This window comes from Nelumbo nucifera, chromosome 3, assembly GCF_055504915.1.
Source record: "Nelumbo nucifera cultivar China Antique chromosome 3, China Antique-T2T, whole genome shotgun sequence".
Classification (NCBI taxonomy): Eukaryota; Viridiplantae; Streptophyta; class Magnoliopsida; order Proteales; family Nelumbonaceae; genus Nelumbo; species Nelumbo nucifera.
This window is the reverse complement of record NC_142651.1, coordinates 101,395,546-101,418,266: the sequence shown is the minus strand read 5'-3', so window position 1 is coordinate 101,418,266 and position 22,721 is coordinate 101,395,546. Positions and strand designations below refer to the sequence as shown.

The 22,721-nt window shown below is 38.3% G+C and overlaps 1 protein-coding gene across 1 annotated transcript in view; it reads right to left on the bottom strand.

Annotated features, from left to right (window-relative positions):
* Window positions 1-21,848, bottom strand: part of ABH1 (ARM repeat superfamily protein) — a 56,655-nt gene extending 34,807 nt beyond the window's left edge. The window contains exons 1-7 of the mRNA XM_010261375.2: window positions 21,711-21,848; window positions 21,449-21,550; window positions 21,229-21,288; window positions 19,512-19,568; window positions 18,548-18,619; window positions 18,186-18,248; window positions 6,663-6,839 (exon numbers count right to left, since the gene is read on the bottom strand). Of these exons, the coding sequence (XP_010259677.1) occupies window positions 6,663-6,839; window positions 18,186-18,248; window positions 18,548-18,619; window positions 19,512-19,568; window positions 21,229-21,288; window positions 21,449-21,532 (513 nt within the window). The 5' untranslated portion in view covers window positions 21,533-21,550; window positions 21,711-21,848. The remainder of the gene's footprint in view (window positions 1-6,662; window positions 6,840-18,185; window positions 18,249-18,547; window positions 18,620-19,511; window positions 19,569-21,228; window positions 21,289-21,448; window positions 21,551-21,710) is intronic.
* Window positions 21,849-22,721: the final 873 nt, after the last annotated feature.

Here is a 22,721-nt window from a genome sequence, read left to right as displayed (position 1 = left end):
TACTGAATATCACCAAACTCGTCATAAACCTTAAATTCCAATCCACATACTCAGAGTAAGTTAATTTGATTAGTAGAATTCACCTTGAAATTAAAATTTAAAAGAAAGTTGGTTAATCAGAACAGCATCCAGTTGCCTTATGTTATTTGCCATTATCTATGAACGACAAATGCATATGAATCACCATTGCAGTACCAAAATGTTTCTATTTGCATTAACCATCCAATAGACATCCAAACACATGTAATATAACAAATATAAAAAACATAGAATTATTATAAGATCAACAATTTTAACCAACTTCAAAGGAGAAGACCACATATATATCTCAGACATGAGTTAGAATCAAAAACTCTATGATTCTTTAGTTTTTATCAATAAAACTCCACGGATTCTTGAGCAACAGTTTTGTGTAACATTTCCTTTTCTCCTAGCTTATTTGACATTAATGAGCAGCTAGTCTACAAGATGGGTGTCATTTCCCCCATAAAACTTTACCTAGTAACAATGGCAACATTTTAGGCCCCTTTCCTGTAGGTATATGTTAGAATTCAGAAAGTATGAACTATTTTAATAGAATATACTTTACCATCTTTTCTCATCTTGCGGAGTCAGACCCTTCAACATGTGCTGAATTCCAACTCCGGTGCCTCAGTCAATACAACACTGAAGGAGGCAGTCTGTGTCCTACCATAAATTATACATGTCTAATCTAATGCAATCAAAAGGAGAGGTCAAAAGGAGGATATTCTCACTTTCTGACTCATAGAGAACATCATAAAATTCATTGAAGAACCCTAACATCAAAGATCACACAATTGATCTTTTTGATAAGTAAATCATACAATAGATTGATTCAGTAGACAATAATTTTCTACCACAATCCTTGGGTGTGAAATTATGAAATAGGCTCCAACCATTATATATTGTGAATTTTATTTGGATAATTCTCTTAACAATTCCTTTCCGCTTTTTTATCAATAACAGTGATAATTCTATTGATTAGTATAAATTAAAGAGTACAATAAAGCATCAGAATGGAAGGTTTGGTTTGGACTAGGCTGTCTGAAGAACAAGTAAACTGGTTAGAAACGGATTTTAGTGAAGAGGAGATCAGACAGGTGATGTTTTCAATGGATGGATCCAAAGTACCTGGTCCAGATGGTTTCACCATGGCTTTCTATTAGGACTGTTGGGATGTGGTTAGAGAAGACCTTGTTGGGGTGTTTCAGGAATTTGCAAACAAGAATAAGGTAAGCCCTGGAGTTAATGCTACCTTCTTAGCCCTAATCCCAAAGAAGATAGATGCAAAGGATCCTAAGGGTTTTAGGTTGATTAGCCTGGTGACACGCATCTATAAAATCCTGGCTAAAGTGCTTTCTGTGAGAATTCGAGTAGTGCTACCTTCCATCATTAGTCAAGCACAAGGTGCTTTCGTGCAAGGAAGCCAAATAATGGATCAGATCTTAATAGCAAGTGAGCATGTGGAAGACATGAGAAAGTCGGGGAATCAAGGTTTTGCTTGTAAGCTGGATTTAGAAAAGGCATATGATATTGTGGATTGGAGCTTTTTACTAGAGGTCCTTGGGTGTTGTGGATTTGGAGATAGATGGTGCAATTGGGTAAGGGGCTTATTAGCTCTTGCCATTACTCAGTCTTGGTTAATGGGGTGGTCAAAGATTTTTATCCCAACTTGTAGAGGCCTTAGACAAGGTGACCCCCTCTCCTGTTTTCTTTTCACCTTAATTGCATATGTCTTCAGTAGATTAATTTCTAAGGCAAATAAGGAAGAGGCAGTGAGAGGTTGGAGGGTAGGAAGGAACAATGTCCGGGTGACGCACCTACAGTTTGTCAATGACATCATAATCTTTTGTGAAGGGGGTGATAGGCAAAAAGTGGTAGGTGTTAATATGAATGAGAGTTGTGTCTCCAATCTGAAGATAAACCTGGATAAGAGTTGTGTGGTAGGTGTTAATATGAATGAGAGGATTCTTGAGTCTGTGGCGGATTGCTTAGATTGTCCCATTTCTTCTTGGCCCTTGCAGTACCTAGGTCTCCCTCTAGGGGCTAACCCAAAAGAAAGTAGTTTCTGGACCCCAATTTTGAAAAAGTTTGAGAAAAGATTAGCTTCTTGGAAAAAGAACTACATCTCTCTAGGGGGTAGGGGGTAGAGTGACCTTATTGAGAGCCACCCTATCAAACCTACCGGTCCATTTTTTTCTCTATCTTTAGGATTCCTATTAGGGGGGCAAAGAAGTTGGAGAGATTAATGAGAAATTTTCTTTGGGAGCCAGGCAGGAAAAGAAAGATCATTTAATTAACTGGGAAATAGTTTGTAAGGGTAAAGATGAGGGTGGATTGTTCTCAAGAATAAAGCCCTCTTGGGAAAATGGTTGTGGAGGTGGCCCATAGAAAGGGAGAGGTTGTGGCATGAAGTGATAGCTAGTATACATTGCAGATTGGAAAATGGATGGGATGCTGGTGTATCGCGTCGAGCTACATCAACTCTGTGGAAAACAATCTAGAGTGTCCTCCCTCAATTTCTCAATTTTGTCAAGTATGATGTCAACTCTGGTAACTCCGTTTATTTTGGAAAGACACTTGGGTGGGTACCCTTGCCCTTAAGGACCAGTTCCCGTCTTTCTATTCCCTTTCCCTTTACAAGGAAAAAGCTATCTCTCATTTTCTCCCAACACCTGCCTCACCCTCATCCTTAAGTTGGGTCTTTGGTTCTCGTAGAGGCTTGAGGGATGATGAACTTAGTAGTGTTTCAAACCTGTTGTCTCTTCTTGGCAGTGTTTTTCTGAACCCTCTTAGATTGGATGTGAGATTATGGTCCCCTCATCCAAAAGGTTACTTCACATGTGCTTCCTTTTTTAAGGCCCTTTGCTCTTCCCTGAGACAATTGGGTTTTCTGACCAAGGAGATATGGTCTAGACCTGTTCCACCTAAAATTATTATTTTCTGTTGGGAGGTGTTTTATAGAAAGATCAATACCTTGGACTACTTGTAGAAGAAAAGGCCTTTCATGTGTTTGTCCCCTAACTGGTGTGTACTTTGCAGGGCCAATCGTGAGGATTGCTTCCACTTACTTGTATCTTGTTCCTTTTCTGTTGCCATTTGAAGTTGGATTTTTGCTTTGTTTGGGTGTAGGTGGAATCTGACCACAAACTTAAATCAGTTGTTTGATCCTTCCTTTTTTGTGTGGCCTACAAATTCATGATCTGCTACCAGTTTTCTCCCCTTATATCAGGTATGACTTGAATTCAGGTAACTCCATAAAATTTTGGGAACAGATTTGGGTAGGGAATGTACCTTTAAAAGATCAGTTTCCTTCTTTGTATGCTCTTTCGGACCTTAAGAATGAGATAGTTTCTTCTTTCATCACCCCTTCCTCTTCCAATTTTGGGCCTGGGTGGAACCTGGGTCTGAGAAGGATTGTGAAGGATTTAGACCTCGACAGTATCTCGAGCCTCCTTGATCTCCTTGATAATGTCTTCTTAGACCCCTCAAACATGGAATCTAGATATTGGACCCCTACCCCAACTAGCTCCTTTTCTTGTGCTTCATTCTTTAAAGTTTTAAGCCAGTCCACTGATCTTGTTACCCCCCCCCCTTTCCCGGTTAAGGAGGTTTGGTGCAGACCAATTCCTCCCAGGGTTGGTAGTTTTTGTTGGGAAGCCTATCTGGAAAGAATTAACACTGGTGATTTGCTCCAAAAAAAGAGACCCAATACTTGCTTGTCTCCTCATTGGTGTGTTCTCTGCAAAGTCTGTTTGGGAGTAGGCATTTTCTCTCTTTGGGTGTAGCTGGAATCCCCCATCAAACATGCAAGGTCTATTCTCCCCTTCTTTTTTCAAGTGAAGAGTGAAAAGAGGAAAGATTATGTGGAGGGGAATGAGGGCTGCATTATGTTGGTCACTAAGGGAAGAAAGAAACTCCGGGATCTTTTTAGAAGTCGAGAGGGGGGCTGATGAACTGAGGGCCACAATTCATATTAGGGTTGTACAGTGGCTGAAATCCTTAGTGCTATTTACAGATTATACAGTGGATGATATGCTGAGGAAGTGGGGAGAAATTGCAAACTGTTCACAGAGCAAATCAGCAATGAGTGTGCCTTGGACCCCCCCCCCACCTGCTGGATTCTTAAAACTGAATTTTGATGGCAGTAGTAGAGGGAACCCTGGACAGTCAGGGATTGGAGGTGTTTTCAGGGATGAAAATGGGGTCATTTCTGCATTATACTCAGGCCCGATTGGAGTGGAGGACTCCCTTAAGAGCTGAGATTTATGCAGTTATGGAAGGGATCCAGAAAGCCAAGGAGATGAATATCAAAACAATCATAATTGATGGGGATTCAGAGGTGGTAATAGGGTGGCTGAATAAAAATAACAGTAGCCTATGGAATTACAGCAATGAGAGGAAAAAGTTTAAGTGGCTGGTGAGGGAGATGGAAGTGAAGATGAGGTGGGTTCAAAGATCGGCTCATTCCTTGGCTGACGGATTAGCTAAACAAGGGTAGAAAGGGGCTCAATGTTTTGGGCCAATTTGTAAACTACTGTTTCCAGTTCCTTATCTTTTCTTTAGTGCTCAAGCTGTATGTGGAAGACAAGAGTGCTTGTCTTCTTCTTTGTAATCATCTTTTTCCTGATTTAATGAAGTTGCTAATGAATGTGTTATTGATCAAAAAAAAAGATGTATTAGAGCACTTGCCTTGTGGACAATATAGGAAGAAAGGAATGCAAGGTTATTCAAAGAAAAGGAAAGAAGCATTCTGGCTATAGAGGATTGTATCTTGACTAGGGCCACCCATTGGTTGAGAACTGTGGACTTCTTTCATACATTTTCTTTTGATGATATTTGGAGAAACTGGATAGGGTGGCTAATAGTCATACGAGGAAGGACAGGGAATCTGCAGTGTGGGTGCCTCCGCCTGAAGGTTGGGTAAAGCTGAATTTTGATGGTAGCAGCCAAGGAAATCCAAGTCTATCGAGGATAGGAGGGGTGCTGAGAGATAAGGATAGCAACATCTTAGCCTAGGTTTCAGGCCCTGTGGGGATAGGAGACTCTAATAGAGCTGATATTTTAGCAGCTGTACAAGGTATTCAGATTGCAGAACAATTAGGAGTTCAGAATTTGGCAATTGAAGGAGACTCCAAAATTATTGTGGAATGGCTGACAGATCCAGGCTCAGCTATGTGGCGATACAAAGACTTATTGAGGAAAGTCAATTGGCTCACAAGAGGCATGACTATCATTGATCAAAAAAAAAGAAGCATGACTATTACCTCTCTTTGGGTGGAAAGATCAGCAAATACATTAGCAGATGGGTTAGCTACGCAAGGGGCTTCAAGGGAACATTTATTTTGGACTGCACTGTAATTTTATTTCTGTTTTTTCCTGTTTTAACTTGATGTAACACTTTGTGAGAAGAGGTAACAGCCCATGCCTCTCCATGGTTTCCTGTAATGCCTTAATTCTCTGGTTTAATAAAATTATCTTCATTCATCAAAACAAAAAAACATCAGAATGGTCAGCCTCAACTAACCATCCATAGTAAGCAGACATCAAGTACAACTCCCCCCCCCCCGATCTATAAATCCCCAATGCATTGTGTTTCTTGTAACCCCCGGTTTTGCCAACCCATCTGCTAGACCATTAACAGTCTTAGGTATCCACTGTTTGGTTGCTCCCAAATCATTTATAACTCTTTTAGCTTCTTTGATTCTGTACTGTGTTTCCATGGTGGCATGATCTCTCTTCATTGCATGCCAAACAACTTGTTATGACCTTCAAATCCCCTTCAATTCCACATTAGTCAAAGCCCCAACATCAACAGGACCACAGTAAAGAAGCAATATGTTCACAATCATTTCTAATCACTTCTCCAATACCTGATGCACCTGGATTGCCCAAGTAGCTGCCATCAAAATTCAGTTTGAAATGAAGTGTTTGGTGTGCACCAGTCCACTTGTAATGTTGACTTGAGGCAAATTCAGCAACCTCTTTTCAATTTAACATCAACAGTTGTACAGCTGTATACAAGCCAAATAACTCCAAAGCTTTGACCCAATTTGCCAATTTGATGGTGATATCATGAATGATTGACTTTAACTAATTTTCCTTACCATTAAAGATGCATGCATTTCTTTCTTCCCACACACACCAATGAGTAGCAGCTCCAAGACAGCCTCACAAGATCCATCATCTCTTTTTTGGAGGGGGAAAATGAGGCTTCAAATAACTGTTTGAGATCACTATTAGGCACTCACATTGCTAATTATTATTTAAAATAAAAAAGAAGAAAATTTTAAGGAAAACCAAGTCTAACTTACATGTTATCAATAATATTTAAAGTCTATTGTAACAATGTCCCTCATTCTGACTATAATTAATGTCAAATGGTACGACAGAATGCAGTCTCAATCATTAAAAAAAAAGAGCCACGCTGCTTTCAATATAAAAAAGAAAGAAAGATCAATACCTCAAATATAAGCAACTTTCAATGGAAAAATAAATATTAAAACATAAAAGAAGATCTTCCTTTATTTTTTATAAGTAAACAGATTGTCGTTACAATAGCAACTATTTATGGAATCACACATTGACTAACAAGAACATATGGCTTAAAATGAAGTAAGAAAGCATCAAAACAGTGGTACCTCAATCAACTCCGCCCCTCCCCAAGGGAGACATGATAAAATGCATGTTATATAAAAATCAGCACATGCTTGCCAAGAAGGATTTCCATTCTCTTCATCAATTGTTGTGGCAGCTGATGATAATAGTGTTTCAAAGACCACCACTATTGAACCTGGTTGAAGGACCTTGCTGCACATCTATAGAATATAGCAAGCATTACATCTCAACATATACTTTGGAATCAATAAAAGGAGAGGGAAAAGTGAATAAATAGCTAGCTATTGGGAAAAGGATATACTGTTGCAATTTCCTATTTTTCATTGGGGAAGGGGAGGATGGTAGAGGGGTGTTATTAAGAGACTTCATTCCAACCACATCGTCATGATAGTAAAACCAAAAATGAGGTAACAATCACTAGACTACTGCCCAATTTTCACCATTGAAGCCTAGGGGTGTCAACAGGTCAGGTTTGGGCCTGGTTCGTGTATATGCAGACTTTGATCCTATTATATTCCTCCATTGCAGGTCAGATTGAGACCTGGGTGTGCCATAACTAGTTCCACACCTAAACCAACCAAATTTTAGTAACTAATCAGGTATGTGCCTATGTGGAAATTGACAAAATCCTATTGACTAATACTAAAATCTTCCTTTTCATAAAAATACTAAAATATACTTTTTACTACATGCCTATAGTTAAACAATAAAAGGAAAAGACTGGATTTGCTCTCTTCCTTCCAATAAATTTCAAGATTATCGGCTTTTCGCCAATCAATTCCAAGATTGGGGCTGATTCGTTATGGGTTATAAATCTATCATCTATGGACCCAAGTTGGGGGGCAATATGCTTGGATCCAAGGACGTCAGGTATCTGAGTAATTGGGCACCCAGTGCCACCCCTACCATTGCTAAATAAATAAAGGGACGTGGCAATAACAGATTGAAGCTTCACTGGTCAAAATAAAGATGGTAAAAAATAACAAGGCGATTATTTTATGCAAGTTTTTTATTGGGACCATTTTATGCAAGTTCAGCCTAAATTTTATAAATTTATTTTCCTGATAATCCAGGCTTTTACATCCATCAAGCTCCTAAACAGAACTCTTTTTTTCATCAGTTACTCGACAGATAATTCTTAGACAGGCTAACAGATACATTTAGTATTTTGCATTTTGTTCCACACTAAACAACCAGAATCACTGAACCAGCTGCTCTCACAGAAAGGGTACTCAAAGATCAAATTCGGCATCCTTTCACTCTTTTCTACAGCTTCAGACATATGCATCTGAACGGTTGCAACTGTACATTTTATATATGTGATTCTTCCATTTTCTTTGAAATTAATACATTACTCCCTACCTAACAGAAAAGGGAAACATATTCATATTGCTTTTATTATAAGGTTTTTATGTCATTTGCCAACCTGGCAAACCCCAAACCGTTGGGATTAAGGCTGAGTTGAGTTGTGTACTCTTTACCTATCAGAAAATGGAAAAAAATAAAATAAAAAGAAAAAGAATGGAAAGCAAAGAAAGAGGGTAAATTACTTGTACCTCTTCTGAGGTTTTGGTAAAATACTAAAACCTCCCCTTCAGTTTACCGAGTGATTAAAAATGTGTGCCGAAGGTGCACTTCAAGGTGTGAGTCTCGCCTGTGCCCAGGCACAGCCCCTTTAAAAAGGTGTGCGCCTGGTGAGCCTAGCCATGCACCCGGTTCTCTTTGTGCATCAGCACAATTGCATAACCTTTTTAAGCTAAGTGGTTATGCCTCACTCACTTGTTGGTGCTCCAAGAACCGCCTGCCCTCTTTTTGCTTGTGTTTTTCTCTCATTGTTTGTAGTATTATAAGACATTCTTCATCAAACAACATTTGATACCTAATCCTAAAAGATAAGGAACTATAACTGAAATTACAAAACCAATTACTTCATACAACATTTGAAACCTTTCAAATGTTTATACGACATTTGAAACCTTTCAAGAGTCTATTTCGCCCTTCTATGACCTTATTGTAAATTCACTGAATAAAAATACCCTTATTTATTTCTTGAAGAGGCATTTTCTGCCATACTATAAACATGAGAACTAAATGCTGAAACCTGAAAGCAGGATCAAGAAAAATAGAAATCTGAGATGGTTAAACTGTATTTATTGGTTATAAACAAGGTTGCATTTATCAAAAAGATGTACTTTAAAAGTAAGGACATTTGGGTACAGGTGCAAATTGGGTATCCAACTTAGATTTTACAGTGCATTGGGCGTTGGGCCCCAGCCATCAGGCTGGACCTATTTAAATTTTAACAAATGCTCAACCTAAACCTACCCAGGTTGCAGCTTGCAGCCCTACATTTTGATAAAATACATATTTCTATCATAAGTGCATCTCTTCAGTTGACAAACTCCCTGCAGTTTCATGGTCAAAGGGTATATAAATTAATAGGTAACACCTAAGAGGAAGTCTTATAATTTGACTCAAACCCCAAGAGGGGTAAAAGTAATTTACAAAAAAAAACAGAGTTGGGGTGACATTTCAAAAAATAATAAAGTTGTCATATCAGATCAATATGTACAATGAATTTTAGTGTAGCAGGAGGGGTGCCATAGATTTTTTTTATTGGAAATTTATTAGATCAATACCAATCAAAGAAAAAATTATTAGATCATTTTGTCAAAGTTATTGTGCTGATGGGATGTGGCATGAGGGTCTTCTTTACTTCAGTTAGATCTCAGTGATTGTTTATCACCAGAGTTCGTATTTTCTCTTTTTTCTTTGTTTCAATAAATTATCTATTTGTTATCAAAAACAAAGGGAACATTGCTTGGTGTAATGGTAAAATCTCAGTCTGACAAGTGTGAGAATGTAGGTCCAAACTGACAGCAGCCACCTTGTGAAAAAAAAAAACATGCCAATGGTTAGGTCTGTATCCAGTCTACCCTCCCAAGGCCCCAGATAACTAGAACCAATATTGAGTAATGGCCTTCTTTTAATCAAGAAAAGTGCAAACTACGTAGCAAGTATCTCAATTTTTTGGAGTTTCCAGGTTAAAACTCTGTCACGTAATGTTGCAGACACAGAAATACTCCTGTACTCTGACCTCCAACTCAGGTTCTCTGACACCTCATGCCACATATTTTGCAGACAAACACTGACTTGTTACATAGCAATTAAACTAGTGATACCAATCACTAGATCATGAAGGGGTGACTTCAATGTTATAAGGTTTGTGGAAGAGACTAATAATTCTACGCAAAGAATCAGTACAAGCATGAGAAGATTCAGTCAATTTATTGATGCCTTCAAGCTCATAGAGTACCTCTCTCATATAGTAATTTCACTTGGTCTAACTTGCAAGCCAACCCAATCAAAGTTAGAAAAGAGTAGAACCACGGAGGAGGTAATTGACACAATCAAAGTTAATGTAGCCCATTGGGTAAGCTCTTTGCATATCTTCCAAGAGTTCTCAGCCACAGACATTATAAGATCCTGGACAGAAGTAGCACAATGTTCAAGAGCGAAAGAGAGAGAAAGGACGGAATGGAAACCTCCAGATGGTAACAGAATTAAACTGAATTTTGATGGAAGTTCATTTGGAAATCCGGAATTGTCAGGTATCAGGGAAGTAATCAAAAATTCTGAAAGGAGAATATTAGCATTGTTCTCTGGGCCTATTGGCATGGGCAACTCTCTAAAAGCTGAGGTAATGGCATTGCTACAAGGATTGAAGATAGCCAAGCAACTAGGAATGAGGCATATTGAGGTTGAAGGGGATTCCAAGGTGATCATCCCTTGGGTACTACTCCGTGGAGTTTCAAACAAGTGATAAGGGGGAGTGGAAAAGGTTGCAAGGGAGGTAGAGGCAGAATTCAAAAGGGTTAGGAGTGCAAATGGGCTAGCTGATTATCTTGCTAAACAAGGGTCTTTGAGGCAACAATTGTTTTGGGCTGCATTGTAAAAGGGACAGAAACATGTAATAGTGTGGGACTTCTAGTCCCATACACAAAGTTGTAAAACTTTTTAAATATAATTTCAAAGAAAAGTTTCCTTTGATGATAAAAAAAAAAAAAGCCAACCCAATTTGTTCCAGGTTGAACAGATTCTTGTTTTCAGTGGACTGAGAGGAACATTGGGGAAACCTAGTATCTAAAGCCCTTCCACAAGTAGCATTGGACCATTGGCCGGTTTTGTTCTCTTAAGGATAAGTTGGGTGGCAGAGGTCCAACTCCATTCAGATTCGAGAATATATGGCTTTGTGCCAATAGCTTTACTGATAACGTCAAGGATTGGAGGGAAGGGAACAATCCAAGGGTGAAATGGGAGGGGATGAGATTCCATTGGAAGTTGAAGGAATTAAAGTTAAAGATTAAAGAATGGAATGTCCAGCATTTGGAAAATTGAAAGATATTAGGCAAAAGTTAATAAGTAAGATCGAGGAATTGGACTCAAAAGAAGTGACGTCCTTTAAGGAAAGAGAAGGAAGAAAGATGGAAACCCAAGAAGAATTTGGAGGATTTATTGCTCAAGGAAGAGATAAGCAGGAGACAGAAATCTAGGAGCACTTGGCTAAAGAAGGGTGATAGGAACAAGGTTTTTAAAACCGACCCGGATAACGAACCGGTCAGGGGTCCGGTTCCCAGGTCAAACGGTCCGATCATTCGAACAGAACAATCGGCCCGCTCTAACAAAAAATTAAAAAATTAAAAAACGATCAAACCATTGAACGGTTCGTACAATTCAACCGCCCAGGTCAGCGATTTGTTGACCAAATCAACGTTTTTTGGCAAAAATCTGGCTTTGGTGAAAAACAGAACCGGTCACCTAACCGGTTCCCGGTTTTTCCGGTCTGGCTGCCCGGTCCAGTCTAGTTTTGAAAACCATGGATAGGAATATTAAATTCTTTCATGTGATGGCTAATGGAAGAAGGAAGAATTTTTGTGTCCAAATTAGAGGTGAATGGGACCACAATCTATCAACGAAGTGATATCGCTCGAGATTTTTTGGATTATTTTAAACCCATTTTTAGGAAGCCCTTAAATGATAGATTGTGGCTTGAGGGCCCAAAATGGTCTAGGTTATTTAGGAATCTATGTGGATGGAAAGGGTTTTTTTTGAAGAATAAAAGGAAAAGTTCAATCAAATAAAAGAGAAAATACAGCAAAAGGTGATAAGAAATCACCAAAAGCAAAAAACACCCTCAAGAAACCCAAAAAGGTCGTAGACCACCACACCTTGTAAACATAAAAATACCCAAACAACTTCGAAAAAAAAAAAAAAGATCCCGAGACAGACCCAATACAAACCCCTATTTAAACAACAACCACGACCCATCTCTAAACAAAAGAAAGAAGCCTTCCAAATGCCCACATTAATCTTCATCTGTGAGCACATCCTCTTGGCTTGAAAACTCATCGTCCCAATCCTTGCTCCCTTTCAAATGTGCTTCGTTCTTCATTTTCTCTTCCTCTTTTTTTCTTTCAAATTCTTCAAAAGCCCTCCTAACAATTTCCTCACCACCCCAGAAAAATAGACTCAAGTTTTTCCCAATTGTGACCTCTCTATCAACTATTTTGTCGTATCATTATCCTGAAACTTTGTCAACATCATTATCCTGAAGTTGTCGTATTGCCAATCACAGAAAATATGGACGGTCGTTGAGATTCTCTCTTATACCCTCAATAATCCTCTTCTTGCCGAATTCGTCAAACCTAGCGATCACCCGAACCCACCTCTCTTCCTTGGTTCCTCTCTTTTTCTAATCTCGAACGAGACACTCCTTATCGCTTCATTTCTTTTCAAACTAGATTTTTAGGCCTTAGAAACTTCCTCTTGTCTTCTTTTCTATTCCTGGACTGAAATTCCTTCCTATCATTGTGCAGATCGTCATTAACATCTTGAGTATTAAACACATTTCCTTTTGATTAAGACGAGAACTTTAGGCCAAATTCCTTTTCTGCAATAGTCGATGGAAAATTTGCGCCACAAATCTTATCACCACCCTTGAGCCCTTATAGAGAAGTTTTTGCAACAATGCAACTGCAACCTTTGAGTCACTGGAGATCCTACTTTTCTGCAATATCTCCCCTTAGCAAGCCCATCAAAGGCCTCTTCTTTTGAGTCATGTGACTACTAAGGTAATCGTCTGACCTGGAGTCACTAACTCGTCCAAGAAAAGAATCCGGTTCACCCTCAAAAAGTTGACCCAATTTGAAACTTCCCTGATTTAATAATTCTTGTGGTCCCAAAAGATTAATTGGAGTGGCTCCGCCCCTCATAATCTATGCATAAGACTTTTCGCCTAACCTTCGCTCTTCTTTTTCCATTGGTTCAAGCTAATAACATTTTTATCCAAAGACTTTCCATCTAACCCGCATGGAGTCTCTTCGTCTTCCTTCGCCACCTAGCCACTAGCCAAAGACTTTTGGCTAAGACTTTCTTCTCCACGTGTAACCCAACCCTCAAGGATGTCATAATCTTCTTCCTTAGAACCTTTCCTCCATGGGGACAATTCAACTTCCAGCAGCACCAAAACCTTAAGCCAGAGGCCATCAGTGAACAGCTCTAAGCATCTAGGGACTTCTTCGGGTTTCAAACCCTCGACTCTTACTTTTGCGGCATGAAGATCTTGGATATTGAAAGTTGTCAACATTCCACCCATGGCTTGGATCAACTTTTCCAGAATTTCCTCATACCAATAATTGAAAGGGAAGGGAGCCCTACAAACTGAAGCTCGAGAAGACGTCCTAAGATATGATTCCGATTACAAGACACAAACCAGCTCTCTACCCTTACCCTTCCAACTGGAGATTCCATCATCTCAGCACTTGGAATCACAACTTCTTTGCTAGCTCCAAATAGCACGCCCTTTGAGTCATCAAAAGGTCTAAAGTTTACAGTACCTTTTATATTGAATCTCTTCACAACCGCCCCCGCGATACTTTCCCAGTTTGAGACTCTTTTGGATGAAGTCAGAATCAAATTTCTCTCCCATCCTCCTTTAAATTTTTGTTCTTCTTCCTTCGATTTATCTCTGTAGCTCTGGTTATCACAGATTTCTGCACCACCACAAAAATTTGAGCTTTGCCTTCTATTTATATTCAACAGAGAGTCCTGAAGGGCCTCTGCAAACATTCTCCATCCTACTCTCTCTCTCTACCCTCTGGCACACACAGCATGTGTTTTCTATTATCACCACAGCTTTCTATAATCACCACAAACCAGCCCTTCGCATTTCCTCTCATCTTTTTTTATCAGCAACACAGAATTGATTTCATTAATAGAAAACAGGCATGAATACAACAAGAGGTTGTGAAAAATGAAAAACACAGGTAAGCCGACTCAACCCAGATATTACAAGTGAGCCCAATACAATTGAGTTCTTCGTACCCCTTTCTTAGCTAGACCATCTGCCAAGCTGTTGGCAGTTCTTCTCACCCACTTAACTCTGATTGCCATGTCCTTTGATAACACCATTTAAATCATCTGAAATATTCCTCAGGTGCCATGTCACCCCTCCCCTTTCTGCAGCCATTTCACAACAGTTCTCAAATCACCCTCAACGACTAAACTATCAATGCCCAACTCCTTTGCGTTCTTGACCCCATATACTGCAGCCAACAGTTCTGCTCTTGCGGTCTTGCCACATCGCCCTGTTCAGCAGCTGCAGTATTAAGGCTATAATGTTCCCTTCCTCATCCCTAATTACCCCCTATGCCTGAGGGGCCCAAGTTACCCAAACAACTCCCATCAAAATTCAGTTTCTTCCAGCCACATAATGGGGGTGACCACATCTCAGCAGGTTTTTGTCTTCTAGAAGATGAAGCAACAATAACAGCCCAGGCCTTGAAGAAGTCTTCAACCTTAAAGTCTAAAAACAGTTTCAAACTTTTTGCCCATTGTGCCACTCTTAAGGTTATGATTTCTACCAAGGCTTCCTTGCTCCTTTCTCTTTCTTCAAACATTCTTGAATTTCTTTCCTCCCAAACTGTCCATAATACCGCTACTCTCGTACATCTACCCAAGATCCAGCAACTCCTTTTAGTACAAGCTAAAAACAGAAGGGCTAAACAATCCTTCCAACCTATCAGGAGGAGACCAAATGCATCTAAAGAGGGAAGAAAACCAATTCCAAATAAAGCTAACAAGAGGGCAAGAGATTAGGAGATGAAAGGCAGTCTCACCACTTAACTTGCACAGAACGCACCAGCTGGGAGATAAGCACCAAGTTGGTCTTTTTCTTTAAAGCAAGTCACAAGTATTAATACAGCCATGAAACACTTCCCAACAGAAAGCACTGATTTTTGGGGGAATGGGAAAGCACCAAACTTCCTTAACTGGGAAAGGAGAGGATGAAGTGGTAACGTGTGTCTTCTCATCTCAGCTTCAAAGCTCTTCCCAGCTGCAGTTACTTCACTCTTCCAGCTCAATTTTTTAACAGAGAGAATCGTCCCATCCATAAAAACCCTTCAGCCATACAATCACTTCCTCAAACATGAAAATGATGGCTCCTTTTTCCATCTCTGATCTTTAACAGTTTCCTTACCCTCGTATCTACCTTTTTCGAAGCAAAAACTCTTGGCTTCAATCTTCACTTCTCTTCTCCAATTCCAAGGGAAACCTAAATCACACTCCATAATTATTGGCTTAACAGGAAGATGTTAAGCACCCAAATCCATCATCAATATAGTCACACCGTTACCCTTCACAACCAAAAGTTTACAGACCCTTACTAGGGTTATTAGAAGAAATAAAAGAAGTTATCTTTTTTGATAAGTATAAAAGATGATATCTTCTCAATGGATAGATCTAAGGTTTCCTGGCCATGATGGCTTCACAATGGCCATTTACCAAGACTATTGGGAGATTTTGAAAAACGATATCCAAAAGGTGTTTCTGGAATTTTTTGAGAGGGGGTGGTTAATCTAAGGATTAATTCTACCTTCATTGCTTTAATTCCAAAAAAAGAGGATGCTTTGCACCTTAGTGAGTTTCAGCCAATCAGTTTAATCAAGAGTCTTATAAAGTCATTGCGAAGGTGCTTTCCAAAAGAATTAGGACTATCATTCCTTCTATAATTTCACAAACAAAGGTGTCTTTGTTCAGGATAGACAAATCATTGACCAAATTTTTTGCAAATGAGAGTGTTTGAAGAGATGAAATGGTTTGTAAGGGTTTTGTTGGCAAGCTGGATCTGGTAAAAGCATATGACTTGGTTGATTGGGGTTTCTTACTGGAGGACATGAAGAATTTTGGGTTTGGAGATGGATGGTGAAAATGGATTATGGGGTGTGTTAGGGCATGCCATTATTCAATTTGGTGAATGGAACTAAGTGGACCACCTTCCAACATTGAGAGGCATTAGACAAAGGGACCCCCTTCCCCTTTTCTCTTCCCTTTAATCACAGATGTTCTCGGAAGATTAATTTCAAGAGCAGACTCTAGGAATTTGATTAGGGATTGGAGAGTGAGCAAACATGAAGTGCCAATTTTCCATCTACAATTTGTTGATGACACAATTCTTTTTTGTGAAGGAGGTAACCTTAACTGGGTGAGAAATCTAAAGTTGGTGGTGCAAACTTTTGAGCACATCTCTAATTTCGAAATCAATTTTGACTAGGGGTGAGCAAAAAAAACCGAAAGCCGGACATAAAATTCCAGTTAACCAACCAGGTCATTCGGTTTTGGTTAACTAATATAGAAAACCAGAGGTTAACCAACTGACTGGTATACATATATTTCTATATATTATATGTATATGTATATTAAATATATTTTTTATATATACTTTATATTTATGTTATAAATTAATAAATATATAATATATTATTTATTATTTATTATTTAAAATATAATATTTTATATATATTTCTAGTTTTTATTATATATTTATATATTTTTATAATATGTACTATAAATATAAAAACCGAACCAAACCGGTCAATCGATTAACTTATCATCTTCGGTTCAGTTTCGGTTACTGGTTTTCCAGAAACTGGTAATACTAATCTAGTTTCAAAAATAGGCCCATGGTTCGGTTAACAAACCAAGCAACCCTAATTTTGACAAAAGTTGTTTTGTAGGCTGAATAAGGAGGAGGAAATACTAGAGGGAGCAGAAATTTTGAGTTGTGTAGTTTCAACAATGGTCAATGAATTATCTGGGGTTGCCTTTGGGGCATGCCATCTCCAGCCATATGGAGCCATTACTTCTTTTGTGGTTTTCTCTAACTCAAGACCGGTTTTTGATTGAGATTTGGGTTTTAGAAGAGGCCTCAGTGAATCTGAAAAGATTCACTGATAGGGTGGTTCTTGATCCATCCAAAAGGATAGTCAAATCTGGACCCTCTCCTCCTCTAGCCTCCTTACATGTACCTCCTTCTTGTCTCTAATACAGTCAGAGAAAGTGTTGGTTTGCCTTTCCCTATAAAAGAGATTTGGAGTTCACCCATTCCACCTAGGATTGGGGGTTTTACTAGGAGATTTTTCTAGAAAGAACCAGCACCCATGATATTGTACAAAGAAAAAGACCTAATTGGTACCTTTCCCCCAACTAGTGTCACCTCTGTAAGCCAATGGTGAATCTTGCTATCACTTATTAATCCCCTGCCTTTCCTCTTCAATTTGGGAATGGTTTACTTCATTGTGTGGGTGCAGGTGGAATCCCCCACCTAGTATACAAGGCCTATTTACCTCTACCTTCTTTAGCTGGCCTAAGAAGACGGGTAGGACCGTAGGACTCTGTAGAGGTGTACCAAGGCAGCTGTATGCTGGACAATTTGGAAAGAAAGAAATCAAAGAATCTTCTCAAATAAAGAAAGAAGCAGGGAAGCCTTATTTGAAGTCATATGACTCATATCTATTAGAATAGGGTCATTGGGTAAAGACTTTGAAACTCTTGGAGGACATTTCAGTGGGTGATGTGGTAAGAAAGTGGAAAGAAGTAATGACTCGGCTCCTATTAAGGAGGTTATCAGGCCTATGTGGTCCCCTACTGAGATAGGATCTGTAAAACTGAACTTTGATGGCAGCATTGAAGGTAATCTGGGTCCTTCAGGCATCGGAGGAGTTCTCAAGAATGATGAAAAAAGCAAAGGAGATGCAAATATGCAAGTTGGTAATTGAAAGGGGATTCAAAATTAGATATTAATTGGAAGCAAAAGGAAGAGGATGATGGGTGGTGGTCCTGGTGGAATTACATCCATGAGAGAAGGAGAATCAGGTGGTTGTTACAAGATATAGAGGTCTCTTTTCAGTGGGTTAAAAGAGAGGCCACTCACTTTGCTGACACATTGGCTAAACAAGGGATGGGAAGGAATCAACTGTTTTGGGCTTTGATGTAATTTGTATTGCTTAAGGGAGAGCTAAGAGAATTCATCTCTCCCTTGCTTGTGCACCTTTATCATTTTTCTTAATTTAATGAAATTCAGTTATTGATTAAACAATGAATGTATCCATTTGTAAATTACAATGTGATCCAATAGCTAGTAAAATTCCTTTATGAATTTGCCAGTACCGAAAAAACCAAGCTGTAAAGGCAGAGCTCATACATACCAGTACTGTCAGGAACCGCATCAAAATACGAATCCTATCACAATTTCCAGAATCTAATGCATCCTGAAATTTTAAAATATACATGCAACCATAAGTTCAACAGAAAGGAAACCTCTTTCAAATGGTGGCCTAACACCAAAAAGCATTTAAACCACATGATTAAGTGAATTTCTTTGGGACTGATAAAGTATGATGCTTCAAAAGAAGCAATAAGCTTCAAATTAATGTTCAAGGCTTCAAACTGAATTTTAGTAATTAAACATAATTCAACAAACATAAAACTCAGGAACACAAATTACCAAGCTTCGGTATGATAACTTTACAAGTTAAAAGAAAGAACTAGTACATTCACAGTTCTATACCTGCAAATTAGTATGAGTAGTCTCCACTACTCTTTTAGCAAAGTCCTCATTTTCCAGATTCAACAAACCAACCTGCAAGGATGAGATAGATTGCATTATCATCCATTCAACCAACTTCTAATAGTTGCTGATCAACTTCAAAAGGTAACTTAGTAATAATCAGACAACAGCCAAGTAAAATTCTTGCATCTATACGAATGCATAAAATAACTGATTAAATAAGCATTAATGTTTAAGCATGCAATATATTCTATAAATTTACATCTATAACAACTGTCATAACCCTAATATATCTCAAATCAATGGAGAAAATTCCACATTGATGGACTAGCAGCAGAAAAATGTAAAGGACCACCTATTACAATAACTGTTCAATCAAGCCCATACACTTTTTTTTTATAAAAAACGGTAACTTTCATTAGATAAAACCAAAAGAAACAACTATCACCTTCCAAAGTAAAAGGTGACCCCTGAACAACAAAAATCTTACAACACTGCACAAAACAAAAACTCCCGATTCACCCCCTGCTTTGCTAGGTAGTCAGATAAAGCATTTGCTGACCTCCTAGACCAATACACTTTTGCATCCAGCTCCCTTGTGAGGCTTAATAATTCCCTTACCTGTTGTCTAAGGGACCACGTTCCCAAACTGTTTGATTGCAGCCATCCTACTAATTTTGAATCCCCCTCCACTTCCAACTGTTAGTAACCAATTGCTTGGCCCATCTGAGCCCCTGGAGGAGCGCCAAAACTTCAGCTCTATGCGAGTCCCCCACACCTATTGGGCCAGAATACAGAGCTAGGATTTTTCCTTCCACATCTCTAAACACACCCCCTATTCATCCTTAAAGGATCAGTACGGAGTTTCTCAAGACAAACAGTCATGAAACCAGCACTGACAATATATGTATACATGTTCAAAGGGCCAAAAAGGAAAAGGATAAAGGGTATAGATTTACTTTACCAGTGTCCCATACAGAGGAATCTTATGAGGCAATTGTTCAGCACACTGGAGAAGAAACTGCAGAATGCAATGAACAAAATAAGTTGCTTCATAATGTACAAGTTCCAATGGAACAGGATCTAGTATAATGCATTATGATTTATGACTTTTGGTTCAATGAATAAAAACTACTGGCAACAGTTAGTATATAATAATACTAAATGGAATCAAGTTCTACAAGCTCTTCAACTGTTATTTGTTTACATTTACAATCTACTTAAAAGGTACTTGGAAATCACAAGAGGTGATATTTTTTTCATTACAACTGAACAACCAAGTTTGTCAATCCACAGTTGTCAAGGCATCTAGGCAATAATAGACTGCCCAATCACCTAGGTGAGCACATATACAATGGAATTTTTTTTCTTTTTTCTTGGTTAAGTATGTAGGCAACGAGTTTGACAGAGAAAAAAAAAACAATATTATAACTTATTTAGTGCCTAGGTACTTATTTACTTAATGAATTTAACAAATATTTATTAAGTACCAAGACAAAAGAGTTTGACAAAGAGAAAACTAAAGGGAGACCATTTGACGAGGCTCCCGCCAATGCAGGGTCTGCGGAGGGACAAAATTGAATTTCATCTCACTACATGGTAATCATCATTATCTAAAATAGAATATAGAATTTTAAATCTATTATCTTCAAAATATAATATCATAATGTAATTAGTATTTAATAGAAGACTTGCAAGTAAAAATATTGTTAGCAACCAAAAGGTTTATGACAGTAACAGAAAGGAAGAAAAGAACAGAGAGTGAAGCCCCTCTTTTGCTTAACTTATGTATGTGTGTGTCCATGAGAGAGAGACAGGGTAATTGGAGGAAAAAAAAAAACTCTTCTAAAACAAAGTATAAGTAATATGCTTTCTCTCGTAGCAATACCCTCAGATCTTATCATGTTGTATTTGTAAAACCCTAAACCAAAGTATAAGTAATATATAGGATATACCATAGGAAGTTAGGAAATATTAGAACAAACACTAATCAAATGCAACCATATCAATGATATTACAATGATGCACCCACCTTGTTATTTTGCCACCTAGGTGGGCACCTTTTTGGTACAAGTCATGGTGTTCAGGTGAGGTACCCCACAAAAGGTACTTTGTTGCCTAAATGATGCCTTTAGTAATTTTTTAAAAATTGCAATCTAAATTGTAGAGAGAGTTGAATCAAACCAAATTATGAATCCTAACATAAATATAAACAAAAAATGTCAAAGTAGAGGACTAATTCTTAATTGAATTTATTTGAATCGTTGGAATCGTATAAATTGTAAGATTTGTGAGTCCAATTGTAGGATTCAAACAAAAATCATAAGATTTATGAATCAAATTGTAGGATTCAAACAAAAATCATAAGATTATGACAATGTTTTAACATCTATGTGTAAACCAATAATCACATACAAATAATAAGTAAAATGGTTTGTCCCTTGAAATCTTGGGGAGACATTATTTCTGTTCTATAATGAAAGCTAATATATACTTGAAATAAGTTAATTTCTTTGCATTAATATATACTTGAAATAAGTTAATTTCTTTGCATTACAATTCATTGGTGAGCTCATTTCATGTCATTCATCTTTAACTCACACCATAACACAGATGACTTAATTTCTAAGGCATGTCAGTGCAATATTAGAGTACTAAAGAGAGGTGAATAGTATACTTACGTCCAAAATATCGTCTCCAGAGTGCTCCAACTCGCGCCACAGTACGCCGTAGCATGTTTCCTGCAGTGCCGAAGGAATTAGAGAGAGAGAGAGAGAGAGTACTTTGATTGTTCAACTCCAAAGAACTAGGGTTTACAGGAGCAAAAAAGAACTAAACTGAAAATCAACTGGAGAATAAACGTTAACAACTACAATGAAGAAAATGCAGAGATGTACTAACAATGTGTTCTTTGAAATCAGAGTTTCCGCCGTATTCGGGGCATTTATCGCCGATCCTCAGCAAAAGAGTCCGCCAGCTACTCATTCTTCCTAAAACCTAAAACTACAAAAAAAAATATATATATATATATAATAAATTAACAACGAAAACGACCAGAATCAAAAGAAGGAACGAAGGGAGAATCAGGGGGGCTTCTGCTGAAACTTCAAACTAAACAAATAAACACGAACACAAAGTTAACGGGAAAACAAGGGGCTTCTACCTTCAGGTTTTGAGGGGAACTTTTTTGCCGCTCGCTTCAGAAGGAAGAGACGGAGAGAGAGCAGGGGAGAAGCGAGTGAGCTATGGTTTTGCAAGGGCTTATTTTAATTTCGTTTTCATCTACTGTTTCCTCGTAGCGGTAGCGGAGTCGCCGATTCGAACCCGTTAGTTTCCCATTTTCAAGTTATTGGTCCGGAGCGCAACTGCACAACCCTAAGCTTAGGGTGCAAGTCGGGCGGGTCGGGCAATCTAGGCCAGTCCTAAAATTTTCCGAGGTCAAGTCCGATTTTTCCAACTCGAGTCCACTCCATCTGTAATTTGATGCATTCGGGTTGGGTTCGAATTGATAAATAAACCTACTCTAAAATTATATATATATATAAATATATTTATGTAAATATCTATACAAATATTGATGTATGTATATATACATAAATATGTATGTAACATTTATATATATACACATATATGTAACATTTAAATATATTTATTGTCAGAACGGGCCATCCATTCGAACTGAACAGTCGAACCGTTGACCTAAAAACCAATGGCCATAATGATTCTGTTTTCAAGTTATATGAGTCACACGCTCGAATGACATAACACGTATGGTACTGCTCAATGGACCTCACACACTCAATTTCTTGCCTATAATTCTTGTTATCATAATGGGTCATCTGTTTTTTTTTTTAATTGGGAACCATCCAGGCAACCAGTTCCACTTTACCTCAATCCCGGTCCCTGGCCAAAAACCGTTGAATCGGTCAACGACCCATTGACTTGAGTGGTCGAACCGTCAACCCATTGACCCGTTCAATGGTTTTTGGCGATTTTTTTATATTTTTTTATTTTGTTTGTCTGAATGGGTCATCCGTTCGAACCGAACGATTGAATCATCAACCCAAAAACCGGGGCCAGAACGATTCCATTTTCGAGTTGTATGATTCACACTCGAATAACATAACATGTATGATACTACTCAATGGACTTCACATACTCAATATTTTGCCTG